Here is a 17506-nt window from a genome sequence, read left to right as displayed (position 1 = left end):
CTTTACTGTTCTGGTGGACTGTTTTCTTCCTATCATATGGATTTTGTGATCTTTATGTTTGTGTGGTTCTAGAATTTTGTTACTAAAGTCACTCTGGTGTTTCCCTTTGACTTTTTTTGTCCTGTATGTACTTCATTGCTTCCATACTGCTGTGTGAGATTCCTGGATGTGTTGCCTTTCTGCTTTTAGCCTAGAATTTTACCCTTTTCTTATGCTTTTCTTCCTTTGGGTTTCATATTGTCTTTATGTAGTTTACATAAATACTCTCATTACTGTTTCGTGATTGGTTTCAATAATCCTTTCTAATGGTCTGCACTTGATTTTTTTTTTAACATCTTTGGTTCTTACCAAGAAATATTATTTTTAATTGCAGCAGATTTTTTACTTTTTAATTGACACTTGCCATATTCCAAAGTTTCATGTCTTTGGGATAGGGAAAGAGAATCTTTTATTTAAATAAATAATAATTAACTTCTATTTATTCACTTAATATTTTTAAGCTCCCAGTGTTTGCAGTTGTGATAAGACTTACTAAAGATTTGACTTGAATCGAAGTACTTGCTTTCAGAGCCATTTCAGGAGTTACAAAGCATAATATATTTGAGGCTAGGTGCTGTTAGTGATTGATTTTATTTTTAAATACATTTCAGGCTTTGTCTACACAGAGAAGTTGAGATGAAATATTCTTTAATTTGAGTGTGCAAATGTTACTTTTTCTCAATCTTTTCTTGGCTAATAGTATTTCTTTCATGTTGAGACAGAAATTTACACAGTACCTCTGGGCGTTTTCCTGTAACTGAAGACAGTGCTGTCAGAATGGAAAATCCTGTAGAAGGAGACAGCGTTTGCAGGAGTCTTGTGTACTCCTGTCCTGAGATCATGACTGTGCCTGAATAAATTAAATAACAGTCCTGAAAGATGCAAGCCCAATGGCTGACATGTTTTTCTTCTGTGTTGTCTTTTGGGCATATGGTGATCTTCACTGTAGCTGGCAGCTGTTTTTTTAAGTTCTTGAGTTAATCAACTCACAGCAACCTCTTAGGTGTTGGTATTGTGAAGATTTATTGTGAAGAGGTGATGAAGGAATATGAGCCAAGGAGTACAAAAGAAATAAGTAGCTGCAAGGTTAGAGAATAGAGAAGCAGAAGAAAGAAGAAATCAGGGCTGTGGAGATAGTTGGAAAGTTTTTGTTTTACTTGGAGGGGAGAAGAAAAAAATTACTAATAAATACTGATTTTGCAGATAAAGATTGGGAAGACATAAAGAAGATGCCTGAACATTCAACTTTAATGAAAGATTTCCGGAGAAACACGTAAGTCTGCTTTGAGTTGCACTTTGAGAAACCATATTTTACTTCTCCCACCCACCTTAAATTCCTTGTAGCATGGGTTATTTTCCATGTAGATGCCAAACAAGAACTATGAAGAGGTTATGACTTAGATTGGGGGGGGGGGGAAAAAAATCAAGTTGTTTCACAATGATGAACTTGGCCTGTTGAGGTGGTGTGAATCGGAAGAGTATCCAGAGACAAACTGTAAATGGTAAAGGTGGCAGGTGTGAAATGGGTGATGCCAGTAAGACCCCACACAGCTCTGAAGATTGCTAAGCACAGTTAGTCACAGCTGTTTCCAAATCTGTGGTACTGGAAATTACTTTTCTGTGATAGCTGCATAAAAGTAATCTGGTAACCTTCTACTGTTTCCAGTAAACAATGGGTATAATTGCCAAGTTTGGTGTCTAGGGTAGCTTATGAAGTCTAAAGAAAAGAATAGCTTTTAGTTTTTCTGTCACATTGCTAGAGTCTAATACCTGCACTTAAGACCCTACCCTGTTGCCTTGTTTCCACACCAAGGGATTTGGGGCTGCACTGTTACATACATTTCTTGCATCTGCCATGATATTGTAACCATTCAGAAACCTTCTTTCTGAGCTTCTCTTCAAAAAAGTAAATTCACAGATGTTCTTGTAGCAACCTGCACATTGCAGGAGAGTGTTAAGATGGGATTAATATTTATCTTCATGTTTACTGGCATTAGCAATACACAGAATGAAACTATATAGTATTAAAATTGTTAAAAGGCAGTTTAAATCCAAGTGATATTTTGCTGTCTGCATGTGATTAAAAAGTGTGCTTTTTGTGTGGATGCAGTGTGTTTTTACAAGGAAGTGAGGGAGAGAGAGATGCGTTTCTCTCGTGTCTGAATGATTTTTAAGCAATCTCTGGTGTTGGTAGTTTTGGTTTTTTCCTGCTTAATGGATTAGCAATGGAGACTAAACTGTTCTTACTATGTTTTGTGGCTACTAAGAAAGCTCTGAGTATCAGTGATTTGCATATTATAAATGTCACTTTTTTCCCTTTTCTAGGTATACCAACTGCAGCCTTATCAAATATATGGAAAAACATAAAGTTAAACCAGATAGTAAGGCATTCCACTTGGTAAGTTCCTGCATGCTTAAAAAAAATCAACCTCCTCATAAGTTGCACTTGTTCAAAGTGAGAGTTGAGCTGGTGTCAAGTACACTGTGATTAACTTTATTTTATAAATATTATACCTTTTTTTTTAAATAAAGGTAGGAATAACCCACACTCTGCAATCTGAGAACTGCAAAACAACTTTATCTTCTCACATTGATAAAATTATTCTGCGAGTTGTTCACTGCATTACATTCTGTATCTAGTATATCAGAAGTTTTCAGTCTTTTAAGTCATGTTTAGTTTCTAATTATATTTGCAGTGTGGCTGCAACTCTTAGCCATCTTGCTGCTTTACATATGTTTAATATAGCCTATTTTTTATTTAAAAAAAAAAGGCCTAAATGTCTAATTTTTTACATACTCATTATTAAGCTTACAGATTTAAAACAAAAAAAAAACCCCTTGAGATGTGAACATGTAGTTTGGAAAATTTTAGTATATCTTCCTGGTGCACTAATCCTTTGTAGCTTTCTTATGAAAACTTTTTAGTACTCTTGCAACAATGATTTTCTGTCTCAAACGTGTAACTTTTTTTTATGCAAACTGCAGTTAAAATTATAAACTTGCTCAGCCTTGGAACTGCCTGTGTTACGTTGTTTCAGAAGTTACTATATTGGGCCTTTTTTCCTGTGTTTTAAGGAACATTCAAGTTTCTAAAATAAAATATTTATATATATATATATATATATATACACAGAGAAGAAAGAATTTAAGTATATCTAGTCTCTCTGAAAGGACATTCTCCTTATCTTGATGTTTCCAACTCAGATTAAATGTTTTCAGGCTAGAATTACAAGGTCAGTATATTATTGGAGAGGCTGGAGTGTGGGAAGAAAATAGGAGCTTTTTTGCTCTTGGAGATGAGAGGAATGGTTTGGAGGAAAGGGAGGATGGTTAAAAAGGCCTGGGTGTCTGAGGACATGTAGCTTTTGTTCAAGTCACTGGAAGCCGTACCTTCTCTGATAATCAGACCCAGGGGTTTTTAAGCTGCCATCTTTTTTCTGTTCAGTACTTTTTCCTCCATATACATTTTGGAATTTATCCTTCAGTCAGAGCAGCTCTGGGGCGATATTCTTCGTGTGGCATACCGCATAAGCATTTTTGAATGGGGGTTTCCAAGCAGATGAGTTATACTGAAACTGGTCTAAAATAGAATGTATATTCAAGGTTCATGTTAAAAACAAACACAAGTATAATCAGGTGAATCAAGTAATCGTTGCAGGAAGTTACCTGGTGGTTGTACCGTTATGCGTCATTTACTGTGAAGTGTTTCTGCTCTCTGAAGGTGAAAGTTGGTGAAATACTAGTGATGTTTACATGGGCAAGAAAACTAATTCTCTCCGGTTGAGATTTTGGTTTTTTAATGGATTTTTGTATGTTTCAGCATAAAAATACACACTTTAAAAAAGATACATTTGATATAGCAAGTAAATAATAACAAAATTTTAAGAAATATTTAGGCTTTGATAGAATAGGATAGATATAAGTAATTCAACAAGCAAAAACCAATGACATGTCCACTGAATAAGATGTTTTGCGTAGGATGGTGTTTGGATGTGAAAACTCATCCTTGGGCTTCAAGTGAAACACATTGAATGAATTTGCAGATCTTTCTCATCCGCTACTCTAGGCAGGTGTTCCACAAAATTATGGAAATGCATACATCAGTACCTATCTCCCTAATTCCACTTTCTTTGAGAACAAGCATGATGCTTGTCATGTACAGGTTTGACTTTTGACATATCTGGAGCCTAAAGCTTTCAAGATTAGGCTCGTGTTGCTGTACCAAAATCTGAAAGCGGCTATCACTAGTGATGAGTAGCTGAGAAAAGTCAATTCTGCCTGCTAAAATCAATCACACTAGATTTTCATGTCATACCTAGACAATCTGAGCTAAAAACCTTTGCCATGCAACAACCTGCGTAATGTGGCCGGTCACTTCATCAAGTAATACAAGTGCTTTTCCCCTCTCTCAATCTCTCAACTATTTCTTTCTCACTGCTCTCTGATCTGATCATTTAACACAAAGCTCAGGTAAAATTGAGTAGTTCAGGCTGTGCTGTACATCTTGGCAGTCCATAAAAAAGACTTTCTCTAAATGAACTATCCTCTATTAAGAGCTGTGAGTGCTCTGGCCAAATTGACCAGAAATTTCTCATCCACCCTCCTAGTCTTGTGATTTTAGAAATTATCTTAAATAGAACAATGAAGTTAGAGCAATCACATGAGAATAGCTTAAAACACATACTACAGTGTTTTTTCTTCTGCCTATGGCATCATAACAGACTGGTAACTGTTTGAATGTCTTCAACATTTTTATTCAGCATGTTTGTATTTATACCAAAAATCAGTGGTTATATTAAAATGCAATATCAAGGAATGGTGTCCTTTACCAGGCTACTACTAATCCTCCATCCTTGGCCATATCTGTTAACACTGGACAAGAGGACCAGGAGGTGAGTTTGAGCATCGACCCCTGAGTGAACATGCTACTCAACTCTCACCCACTTGCTTGGTTTGGGCTTCTACCCACCTTCCCTTCAGCAAAACTGGTAGTGAGAGAGAGACCACTCGGTGCACTTTGGATGGTGTCAGTGTCAAACAAGCTAAAAAGCAGAGTACTTAGTAGTGTAGACAGAGCCATATTCATTTGTACCTCCCATAGGTACAGATTGCAAGCTGAGTACTGTGAAGTTGGTCATTCATTAGCTCCAAGAGGATCCTCTCATTTTTCTGCTAACAGCTGTCTATCAGAACAATGAAAATCAGATACCATTTAAAAACCTTGGCTTTTCCTAAGTAACATTGTAAAACTCTGTCCAGGGACTGCCAAAATCAGAAGGTGTCTTAGGTTTGTGCTCTCACTGAAGCTAGGCTGAACTGCAGGTGAATGCTTTAGGCCCCTCCACCACAGCCCAAACAAGTTCAGCAAATCTTTTAGTACCAGTTCTTCCAGTGATACTCCAGGATCCTACTCTTACACAAGCTGTCTCACAGCCCTTTTACTCTGCATCAGAACAGATAAACTGTTTACATCTATTGTAAAATATGCCAGAATTAATAATTCCAGGAGTAGTAAATTCAGAGTTTGTTGTCACTGCCAAAAATGAAATTTTTTTATTTCCCAGCTTGAATTAGCCAGATTTTTTCCCTCTTTACTGACATTCATGCACATGGTCCCTTTTCACATGCAGAACTGATGTGTTACATGAGACAACTTTGGTTGCTTTTGCAGCTTATGTTCTTTTCCACTTCCCTGATTTATTATTTAAAATGGGTATGTGACTGCTGCTTCTGGTTAATTGAGTGATGCTTCATCTTTCATAGGGTTATGGTGGTCCATATCCACGGCAGTGATTGTACCATTCGTTGCTGATGGATAGCTTACTGAATTTTTCTTATGTCATTCAGCTGGGTAATCTTAACTGAAAAGTTTTTAAAATAGAAAATATTTGTAATAATAGGTGAAAGAATCACTTCTATGCTGGCACCTGAACAAGGGGGTAAAATAGAAGTTTTTGATCCCTGGTGTGATAATGGTTGCACAATCATTAAATTTCTCTTCTGGTTTCTGGTGCTGATTATGACCAAGTTTGCTCACATCTTGTCAGCATGCAGTGGACAGCTTTGTAATCTAATTGCCAGAAATGGTGCCAGAATTTTGCAATGTTTTTTGATTGTGATGTTTTTCAGTATGTTGGCAATTCATTCTCATTTTTTGCCTTCCCTTTTTCTGGGCATTTCAAGAATTGTTCTGTTCAAACCAATATCATGCAAAGACTACATGCAGACTCAAAGAGCTGAAATAACTTATTGTCAGTTGTTGTTGATGATGTGAAAAACAAAACTGGACTGATGGTGGCAATACATATTTATTATGTTCTTAATGATGATATTAAAACTGAAGGCTGAGGAGAGGAAATACTTTCCTAATGTTAGCTGTCTGCAGTGGGAAGGTCTGCCCTGTGGTTATGTATGCTCACTTAATAGCTAGTGAAAGGAGATGACCATAGATCATGACACTGGATCTTTATAAAAAAGGTGACTTAAATCCCATGAATAGCAAATGTAAAATTAGTATCATCTGCCCATGAGGTTTCTGCATATTGTTAGATCCATGATTAAAAAAAGGTTGAAAGTGTAACATTTCTTTTAAAGGTCACTTTCTTTGATAACACATCGTGGTGTAGTTTTGCCTTGGACATTGTATTCTATGGTGAAACATGAATCACTATTTTCTTTTTTTTATGTAGTATCTGGAGGTTATCTCATTCAGCCTATGTATGGTGCTTGTCCAGCACAGCTGTATTCCACAAAACTGCTGGGTGGATGGAGAGAATTATGTGCATGTACACCAGACCTTTTGAATAAGAATCTCTTTTAAAATGCATCACTGCAATTCAGTGCTAGAGTTAAATAAAATCACTCTGGTCTACTATTCCTGAAACAGAAAAATCTTCAGACCTGTGGTGACAATGTGATGTTTCAAATGTTTTTTTTAATTGGAAATCGCTGTTGAGATGCTGCAGTGACAAAGGTATGAAGTCCAGACAGCTTTTGAAATGTTTGCATAGGTGTAAAATGAAACCAGAAGAGTAAAACCAGTACAAACGGTTTTTAGAATTACTTTTCAGTCGATAACGTTTTGTTGACTTTAGATTTCATGTCTGTTACTAGTATTTGAAGTTACTCAGGAGGAGTTCCTGGGTATCTATCCTAAGCATTTCTCATAGCATGTTCATCTAAGTAGCAAGTTTGTTACTGTTTATACAGATCTCTTGCTTTGCTTTGGTTAGGTCAGTTTTGGTTTTTTAAATTTTCATTTGTATATCACCTTAGGATTTTTGCTCTGCTGTTACTAAAATGTCTTGTATGCCTTTTTTTTTTTTTTTTTTTTTTTTTTTAAAGATGGGCATCAGGCAGCAAATAGCCTAATATTCTTCTAGTCCTCTGTTAACAGTTCCCAATGAGAGTAAGAGGTACTTTCTCAAAGTGTAAGGTTTTGCTGGACTTTTAATTGAACTGAGTTCAGCTATTTTGTAAAAATATTATACTTTGCCTTGTGTTCTGCATTTTTATATTTTGTGATTGTCTTCATTGTCTTTAACCAACACAGGCATTTTGGAAAGAATTTTTTTGTCAGGTAGCTGATGCCCAAGCCATCAGTTGTTACAAAGGTAAAGACTGAGGTCTTAACAGTGATAGTGCAACAGCACGAGAGCTCAGACATGCTGTGTGCATGGAGGAAGCAGCTTATTGGACTTTTCTAGAGTATTTTGCATCATGTCATGCAAAAAAAATCAACTAAAATTCAAGATTTTGCACAACTGCTCTTTTGAGCAGCATGTAGTACACAGATGTGTCTGAGTCCATATTTGTCAGAATAAAAATTGGAGTGGGTGATAAAAAGTTATCTGGCCAGGTGGGTGTTTTGAACATGCTGATTATTCCGTTCTTTTACAGCATAAAGATTTTCTGAGGAGTAACTTCATATAATATCTTTAAAATACTGTGGATGACAGTGGAGATGTACTAATATGACAATACTAAATAATAAGCAATAATGGACATGGAATCACTTGTTTATTAATTGCAAAGAATTATTTGAATTTAGATGGATGTGATGTTGTTTCCTGTTAAGTGCAGTGTAGTTGAAGAAACCAGGATAAATATGTGCATGTTACATCTTCTTGTGGGAAGTGAACTGACCATTAAAGAGAGAAGGACTTGGAGGTGCTGGTGGATGAAAAGCTGGACATGAGCTGGCAATGTGTGCTCACAGCCCAGAAAGCCAACCGTGTCCTGGGTTGCATCAAAAGAAGTGTGGCCAGCAGGTTGAGGGAGGTGGTTTTCCTCTACTCTGCTCTCGTGAGACCCCACTTGCAGTGCTGTGTCCAGCTCTGGGGCCCTCAACATAAGAAGGACATGGACCTGCTCGAGTAGGTCTTGAGGAGGGTCATGATGATGATGAGGAGGCTGGAGCACCTCACCTACGAGGACAGGCTGAGAGAGTTAGGGTTTTTCTGCCTGGAGAAGAGAAGGCTCCAGGAAGACCTTATAGGGACCTTTCAGTACCCAAGGGAGTTTGTAAGAAAGATGGGGACAGACTTTTTAGCATGGTCTGTAGCAATAGGAGAAGGGGTGATAGTTTTAAACTAAAAGAGGGTAGACTTAAGACTGGATATAAGAAATTTTTTAACATTGAGGGTGGTAAAGCACTGGTACAGGTTGCCCGGAGAGGTGGTAGATGCCCCATCCCTGGAAACATGGAAGGTCAGGTTGGACAGGGCTCTGAACAACCTGATCTAGTTGAAAATGTCCCTGCTTATTGCAGGTTGGTTAGACTAGATAACCTTTAAAGGTCCCTTCCAACCCAAACTATTCCATAATTCCATGATTAAAGCTGCTGGTATGTTGTGGAAAGTCTTTGAATGTTTTTTTTAAGATTTGTGACTGGCAGGATTTGTGAGTGTCCTGGTCTTTGCAAGTTAAAGTAGTTGTTCTTCAATGGGAAATGAAGTTACTGTTTTAACAAGAGAGAAGAATGTGATTATGCCATTTATGGTTAGGGTTTTGAATTCAGACACATTTGTATCAGCTTTTCTTTCAGGAATAAAACAGTGAAGTTTCTCTTAACAGTTTTAGTAATGCAGAGCTTTTTATTTTTTATTTTGGCAGCTTCAAAAATTGCTCACTATGGATCCAATAAAGAGAATTACCTCAGAACAGGCTATGCAGGATCCCTATTTCTTAGAAGATCCTCTTCCCACATCCGAGTAAGTGGTCGGTTTATGAACCTATCAGTACGTCCAGAGATGCTTTAGAAATGTGTGCTTTCTCTCTGCTGTAAATATGTTTAAGCTAAACACTTGCTGTCTAACAACTGAAGAAAGCTATAACCACTAAAATGCCATTTGTGGTTTTTAAAATTAAGTAGCATTCTTATTAATCTCTTGCTTTATAGAACTTTGATCCTATTAGTTGCAGAACTAATCTTGTTATTCACTGACAGGTTGATTATGCATGCTACAGATCTTTGCAGACAACTGCTAAGTGCCCGCAGGTCCACTTCTCTGCTCCAGAATGCCAGATGACACTCTCTAATTAGTTTACATTTTTCTGTCTTAGCCGTTGTTGTAAATTCAGTGGGTGGGGGAAGTTAACTCTATGTTTCTGTGCTGTCATCCTTAAACAAATTAAATCCATTTTCTTTAGACACTCCTCTTTTCTGTTTGTACAGGGAGATTTACAAAAGGAAGAAAATTTAGGGGACAGTGAATGATTTAATTAAAAATTAAGTCTCCCTCCCTAAAGACTAGCCAGAGAACATGCTTGTACACCTTTTTAGGAAAGCTATTAGTGCATCCTGCGTATGATTCTCTACCATTATCTAGGGAAGAATTTATAAAATATGGTATGTATATTTATAAGCAATTAATTAAAAATGAAATTATTTCACTAAAACCTACTGGTTTATTTATAAGAGCTGTCTCGGTGATTTAATGTTGTCATGTGCATGATTCACTCCTGCAGAAAATGCCTTTAGGACAGTGTTGGCTTCTTTCTCAACTTTAGGTTGGCATTTTAATGTGAATACACAATGAGTAATGCTAACAGGTGTACAGAGACTTTATTAAAAATAATTCTACTGATTAAAGACAGGTAAATATTAGCTTGCACTAGCAGTAGCAAATTCACGTGGACCATGAGATATGAATTGACAGATGAAATTTCTAGTTATTTTTAAACTTTGTTCCAGGTGGTTTTATTAAAAGTTAGTGGAGTTTCCAGGAGTAGTTTTAGGTGGTCCTGAGATTGTGAATTACAGGATAGCTGGATTAAGATAGCTCTTTGTGCCCTTGCAGATATCTAACAGATGGTGTACCTTTCCAGCCACCAGTTTGGTCCAGTTACCAGAAACCATGAAAACTATTATAATAGGAGTTTAAATAATTATATAAGAGGCAACTGAAGATTAAAAATAAATGTGAATAGGTTTACTAAGTTTCAGAACATGATGAAAGTAAGACAGGGGAAACTTCTCCATTAGTTACAAGTATTAGGCTATGGCTCAGGCAACTTGAAACTAGCGTGGGTGAAGTATGAATGTTACAGGTCTAACACTTGTGTTCTTATACAGTGATAGACTTTTTTGGGGGGCAGTGTTTTTGCAGGTTGTCAAATCCCTTACCCAAAACGAGAATTTTTAACAGAAGAAGAACCAGATGATAAAGGAGACAAAGTAAGTACTAGAAGAACAGTATCATCATGCTTCACTGGCTTTCACACTATTTCCTGTTTTCATGTTATTTCATGTACTGCTTTTGAGTTGAAATTTTTCTTTGTGTTTAAACAATTGAGAAGAACCAGCAGCAGCAGCAGGGCAATAACCATACTAATGGAACTGGTCATCCAGGGAACCAAGACAACAGTCACACACAGGGACCCCCACTGAAAAAAGTGAGAGTTGTTCCTCCTACCACTACCTCAGGTGGACTTATTATGACCTCAGACTATCAGGTATTTGTTTTATTCATATCTTGTGTCTTTGGTTCTCATGTTTACAGCAGTGTTTCTTTAAGCTAAAAAAGTAGGTTTTTTAAATGTCACTGTATTGACTGGTATTTTTTGGCATCTTTCAGATGCTTTTTCAGACGCATTTAGTTGATGGTTTGCCTGTGAATTGATATGCTGGTTCTCCTTAGGTTAGCAGTAAGGAAATTAGGATCAGAGATTATTACAGTTATTAATTTATTATCTTCATATTAGGGAATGCTGATTGTCGACCAGGAGCCTAGCATGCTGCACTCTGTATCACCTAAAAACACTGTTCCTTATTTGAACAAGCCTGTAATGGTAGGAGGCAAAGAATATTGCAGTAAACAAGGTGTGACATAACAATCTGAGCAAGAGTTTTAGTTGGGCAAATGTATAGGAAAGAAGTATTTTGGATGACAGACAGAAAGACCTGACACGATGCTGTCATAATGTCTGTTTTGAAGGCTGAGGAAGATTCCAGGTTGAGTAAGCCCAGTATTATAGATCTGAAGAGGCAGGTGAGTTGGTGAACAAGTGAGTGAGGAAGTTGAGGAGTGTAGGAAAAGCTTGAGGAAGACTTGAAAACTGTGTTCTAGCCTTCCTGCATTTGAGATTGTGGTCAGACATTAGGAAATCAGAAGAGTCTGGAGCAGAAGAGTATCTGTAAGTCATCCCAGGGAATGATACCTGAATTTGTGAGTTTGAATGAGGTTATTCCTGGAGACTGGGGAGAAGAGAGTTAAAGACAGAACCTTTAGTTAATGCGAGCTAAGAAGTACAGAAGAGGAGCAAGAAAGACTTCAAATGATATGCATAGTAGCAGTTAGAGAAGTGGCAGATTTTGGAAGCCTAGGGAATAGAAGATTTCAAGAGGAGGCATGCTGGTGGAAATGTTAGCCTGCAAGGAACTGATAAATACTGGTTCATGTGGAATGTATAGCACAGAAGGCCAATTGGAAGAGAGTCTTGGATGAAATAAAAAGATGGAGAAGTCAGAAACTACTGTCACTGTTTTCAGTTAAAGATTAATATCTAAATCTGAGATCCTAATATTGGAAACCCACTTAGCTATGCTTATATTCTGTAGCAAAACTTAGGGAGAGTTAAAGAATGGTTTCGGTAAAACTGCTGCTGCCAACCTACTTTTCACAGTTTGATACTGTTTCTCCATAAACAGTAATGGGCTTTGAAATCTTGTATTTCAGAGTTTGCTCCTGAGAGTACCAGGTAGTCTCAAAGGCTGTCTGGGTGCATTACCCTCATCCTTATATAAATCTGTATATTTCCAGCATTGGGCAAAACTCAAAAGTACTAAAAAATGTATAGCAAGGTATTTTCAGGAGTTCTATTGAGACCCTTCATATAGTCCCCAAGTGCCTTTGCTCAGCTTATTCCAGGACATCAAGAGCATATCAGTTTTCAAGTTATTCTCCTTGAATGATGTAAATTTTTAGAGTTGTTTGACCACTGTTTCGAAAGTTTCAGCCTTAACTACACTGCTGCAGTGTGGGGTGCCTCTGAGTATAAACATCATCTGTCTTTTAGTTGGATTCCACATCCCAGAGCACTCTTACAGGAGATTTATCCCTTTCAGTTTGTCAAGCTGCAGTTGGTTGCTATTTTGGCCTTTTAGCTGGCTCTTTCTACCACTTCTGTGTGTATTTTGAAGAAGGCAAACACAGCTGTAAGTCTCTTAATCTTCCCCTTATGTTGAGTCATATATCTGAGGAGATTGATGCAGAGGTTGCATGTCCTGTGTCAGGGAGCACCATTCACATGTCCTATTTACACGCCTTTCACCTCATTTTGCTGCTGCAGCTTGGCATTTTGAACAAACTTCAGCTTCCACTTTGGTGAGCAAGAGCTGAGGTTTGCTAGTTGAGAAGTCAGAAGACTCGAATTGCCTTGGTAGGAGTTGACGTTTTTGTTTTCAGCTCATGCTCATCAATACTTTTGTACTCTCAGATACCCAACCCAGGATTATAGCTGGGGGCAGCCCCTGTCAACAAATGTAATTTCAAAGTAGTTTTGCCTTGAGATAGTGGCAACTGCTAATTTGCTATCTCAGGAGCTCTTATTCATAACTTGACTGCTCCTGACTAATCTTTTTGCTATCGCTCTAGGAGGCAAAACACCTGGTTTAAAAAAAAAAAAATCTCCCCCCTCCATCCCCAGTCTTGCAAGAATTCAATGGGTAGACTTGTTCTGATTAAAGCATCTGGAAGACATGATAGTCAAAGGGAGGAGACCCTGAACTTGCTGGCACTAGAACAGAAGCAGTTAAAAGCTGCCTGTTGGTGGTTTCAGGTCTCCCTGAAAAAAAATTCCTCACATTTTTTGTGTCTGATCCTGCAACTTGAGGAGACAGCAAACAAATATTACAATACAGCCCTCTGTTTTAATCAAACACCTGTTCCTTTGTTCTTCATTTAATTTGCTCAAATTCCCCATATAAAGCTTGTGAAGAAGGATTGCCATCTCCTGGGCAAGGCACACTAAGACAGTTTCTCCATCCACTCAGAAGTCAAATTACTCTCTGCAGAGCAAGTTGACCTTGGATCCTTTTGTAATAGTAGTTACATGTCACACAGACTTCCTTGCCTTCTCATTCAAGTCTGCAGTGTGGTACTTCCAAATGCAATGTGATGAAACAGGCTGGAATGATTCCTCTATTCTGAGCTTTTCCTTGTGATAACCCTCTTGGTGCTTAATGGTATTTGCTGGATAATTAGGCTGGGTGTCATGAAAGAATCTGATGATTTTTAATTGCCTCCGTCTTAAAGTAAGATCTGGTTTAAAGTCAGGATGCAGAAAGTGTTTACAACTGCCATGAATGGTCATTTTTAAAAATGGTTAAACTTGTGATAGTTTCCTGCATAGAGGAGCCAGGCTCGGGCAAAAAGAATATTCAGGGATTTTTGCTCTCTGAAGTACATCCTGTATTGATTACATGGAGAAGGGTGACCCAGAGCTCTGATGCTTCTGTTGACAAAGTGACTTAGTCCATCTCTCAAGACTGAAGGCAAACATCACAAAAGTTCAGTCCCTGTGTTAACGGTGCAGTTCAGCAGTGCTGGCATTAAGTGCCAGTCAAGCCATTTCTTCCCCTTTGCGCTATCCACCCCTAGAGAATTAGCTCAGTCCTGTGAGCGTATGTTAACTGGTAGAGTTTGCCTTTTCATTTCTGCTGCCATCTCAGCATCCTGATTATAGCTTCTGTTCTAAATGCTGAACGGCAGGAAAAAATTGAGTTGTTTTTTATGATTTATGTTGCAACTTACAAAATCTGTAAAGCTATTTTAATATTTTACTTTTTCAGGATGTTGATTCACCATAGTTTTGCATATTCAGGTCTCAGTAGCAATACCTTAGTCCTGGAATATTCACCTTAGAGAAGTTTCCAGACCTTTACTAGAACAGCTTTTTCTAACAATCCTAATACATCTTGAAATATCAAGAGTTCAGAAGCTACACAGCAGATTCTAAATGCTGCAGAATTTCTGTGTGTGTAAACTTTAACATAAATGTAAAACAGCACAGTAATGTACTGAAATTGTGTTAATTTAACAGAATGTTAAATGCTGCTAAGTGGTCATATGCTTAGATTGAAGATCTTGTGTGCAGTCCTTTTTTCCTGTATAACGCGTGATGTGTAAATAACTAACTTTTTTAGGTTAAGATTGATGTAGGCAGTTGTTGGTTTGCTTAGAGCTTCTTGCAGTGATTAATGCTCCACTCAATAAATAATGGTAGAAATGCTGGATGAAAGGGGCCGCTGGAGACCATCTAGATCAGTCTCCCACTTTAGCAACAGTCCTGCTTCATGCTAAATCTGGTCCGCCATGGCTTTGCTTAGCTGAGCTTAAAAACCTTTGTAGATGAAGACTTCACAGCTTCTCTGGGCAGGTTCTTCTAGTGCTATACTGGTCTCTTAGTGATATTTTAATTATTTTTTTCCCCTAATGTCTAACTGGAACCTCCTAATCCACAATCTATGACCATTTCCCCGAGATGTCTGGTTCCACTGAGAAATGTGTGGCTGTTGTCTTTAACTCTCCTTCAGGTATTTTTAAGGCCACTGCTACATGACACCTTAGCCTAAATAAACACAGAGCTCCCGGCCTTTGCTCCTAGTCACACAAAAGGGTGGCAAGCATATCCTTTGTATAGGGAAATCTCCAGAATAATGCAGAGTGGCTCATCAACAGTAAAATGCACTGTTTGGACCTCCACCCCAACATACCTTCTGGGCAGGGGAAGAGAGCAAGTGGAGGGTACCACTGCCGTGAGTGAGGGTAGCCTTGTGTGACATGCAGGTGTACCGTAGGCATCTAGAGGGTTGGCTGGAGGTTTGACTGATGGGTGTAGATTCACAGGAGGTAATGAGAATGGATAACTGAAGGGTGGTAACTGTCACTTTCTAATGTCATATTCCTGATGTTCAGTCCTGCACCTGCTGTAATCAGAGTAAGTGAAAAAAAGCCTGGAAGTGCAGCTGCTTTGAGACTGTGTGTGCTTGGTGCTTGAAGAAGTAAATCAGTAGGTGAAACTGTCTTGCTAACTGTCTGTTACAAAGGATTGCATTTCCTCTGCTTTTACCCCTCTGCAGCGTTCCAACCCCCATGCTGCCTACCCCAACCCCGGACCAAGCACATCACAGCCACAGAGCAGCATGGGGTATTCAACTACCTCCCAGCAGCCACCACAGTACTCGCATCAGACACATCGGTACTGAGCTGCATCCCAATAACGTCAATGCACTGTTGCTAATGCTGCAGGACTGGCCGCACAGCTGCCTGCCTGGAACCCGGCTTGGGCCACGAGAATGTACTGTAAAACCACACCTCCAACCTGTCCGATCGCCACGATCCACCCCCTTCCACAGAGCGGAGTAGTGGCTCCCAAATTGTACCTGTTTTTGGGGTTAGACTTGAAAAGAAAGTGCTAGCACAGTTTGTGTTGTGGATATGCTACTTCCATAGTTTACTTGACATGGTTCAGACTGACCGATGCATTTTTTTCAGTGACAGTCTGTAGCAGTTGAAGCTGTGAAATGTGCTAGGGGCAAGCATTTTTGTTGTCGTATGTGGTGAATTCTCTTGATGTAACAACTTTATCTGACCAATAGTACACAACATCTTTGAACTGGTACTTGAAGCATACAGTATATGTTACCATGGCAAAAAAGCAAACTAACCGTGACTCCAATTGAGACAATTTTGATAGACATTTATTTTTAGTGACTTTTGTGGGTTGGTTCATTTTTCACCTAGATCAGTGGTTTATGGCTGACATGATTGCTACAACGAGATTTTTTTTTTTTAAGAACATGAAAACATTTACATTTTTTTCCAACCATTACAAATGTCCCAAAGATTAATTTGCAACATAAGTTTTTGGTTTTGTTTTTAAATCTATGACTTGACTGGTATTAAAGCTGCTATTTGATAGTAAAATAAGTATGTTGTCATTGATATAAACATGTTTGGTTCAGCAAACAAACTGATTGTCATAGACAGTGTTTTATTTTTTTTTTCCTGTTGGTGTTAATGATTTGTGAGCATGCTTTGGGATTAAAAAAGCATGAATGATATTTCCTAAAAAGGTGCGGCATACATTCAGATATTTCATCATGATTTTTGAGAACCAGCTTGGTGTAGTGTATTTTAAATTTTGTTCAGTTAATTATTTTTTTAAATGTTCGCACGTTGTTTAGGGGTGCCATTCCTACAGCAGAGGATCAAGGTGTTAGGAGAGCCTTAGAATTTATGAGGAAAAAACTTACATACAATGTACTGTATCAAACTATTTTACATGAATGACACAAGTATTCTGAATTTAAAAAAAAAAATCAAACATTGTTAAAACAAGGTGTTATGTAATAAATTTATTTTTCATAAATCTGCATATGGCCTTTGCCTGTATTCCTTTTTATCAGCAACAACACTACTCTCCCCCATCGTACATCTATATCTGGTTGTGTCCTGAGAAAGAGTATCTGACAGGAATTTTTCTTGCAAGTGGACAGGCTTCCATTAACTGCTGAGAAGGGTTTTTCTTTTGAAATAACAGAAAAAAATACAGTGCCTTTGTAAAATGTCATTACCCCTGTTGCGTACATGTAGCTGATCAGCTGGAGGTGCACTGAATGTGAGTTTATTACTAGCTACATTTCATAGATCAGACAGCTCCTTTTCATCTACAAAACCGAGAGACGTTCCTGTCTGAATAGTTGTTCTAAGGTTTCTGTAACTCATTCTTATCTTGGTATCTAATGCTACTCCATGATTTTATGGCATAAATATATGCAATATATGTAGGACTTTTTTTTTTTTTTTTTTTTTTTTCAAGTGCTTCATGTAGTGTGAATATCAACTAGTGTGATCCGTTCACATGCACTGAGCTGCTGATGGGGGGGCAAGAGAACCACCAAATCGGTAGCCAGCCCAAAATGCAAACCATGTTTGAGGTAAAGATTAAACTATCTGAGTAG

The 17506-nt window shown here is 38.0% G+C and overlaps 1 protein-coding gene across 7 annotated transcripts in view; it reads left to right on the top strand.

Annotated features, from left to right (window-relative positions):
* CDK8 (cyclin dependent kinase 8) overlaps positions 1-16879 on the top strand; it is a 90413-nt gene extending 73534 nt beyond the window's left edge. For 4 of the 7 annotated variants that reach the window (XM_074915084.1, XM_074915111.1, XM_074915103.1 and 1 more), the window contains 6 exons: positions 1243-1312; positions 2365-2437; positions 9154-9251; positions 10639-10717; positions 10837-10995; positions 15623-16879. In XM_074915084.1, coding sequence (XP_074771185.1) covers positions 1243-1312; positions 2365-2437; positions 9154-9251; positions 10639-10717; positions 10837-10995; positions 15623-15748 — 605 coding nt within the window. In that variant the 3' untranslated portion in view covers positions 15749-16879. The remainder of the gene's footprint in view (positions 1-1242; positions 1313-2364; positions 2438-9153; positions 9252-10638; positions 10718-10836; positions 10996-15622) is intronic. The other 3 variants (XM_074915092.1, XR_012634350.1, XR_012634349.1) reach the window with 3 other exon arrangements.
* The last annotated feature ends 627 nt before the right edge of the window (positions 16880-17506 follow it).

The sequence above is a fragment of the Athene noctua genome, chromosome 1 (genome assembly GCF_965140245.1).
Source record: "Athene noctua chromosome 1, bAthNoc1.hap1.1, whole genome shotgun sequence".
Lineage (NCBI taxonomy): Eukaryota > Metazoa > Chordata > Aves > Strigiformes > Strigidae > Athene > Athene noctua.
This window is presented reverse-complemented; position numbering and strand designations above follow the sequence as displayed.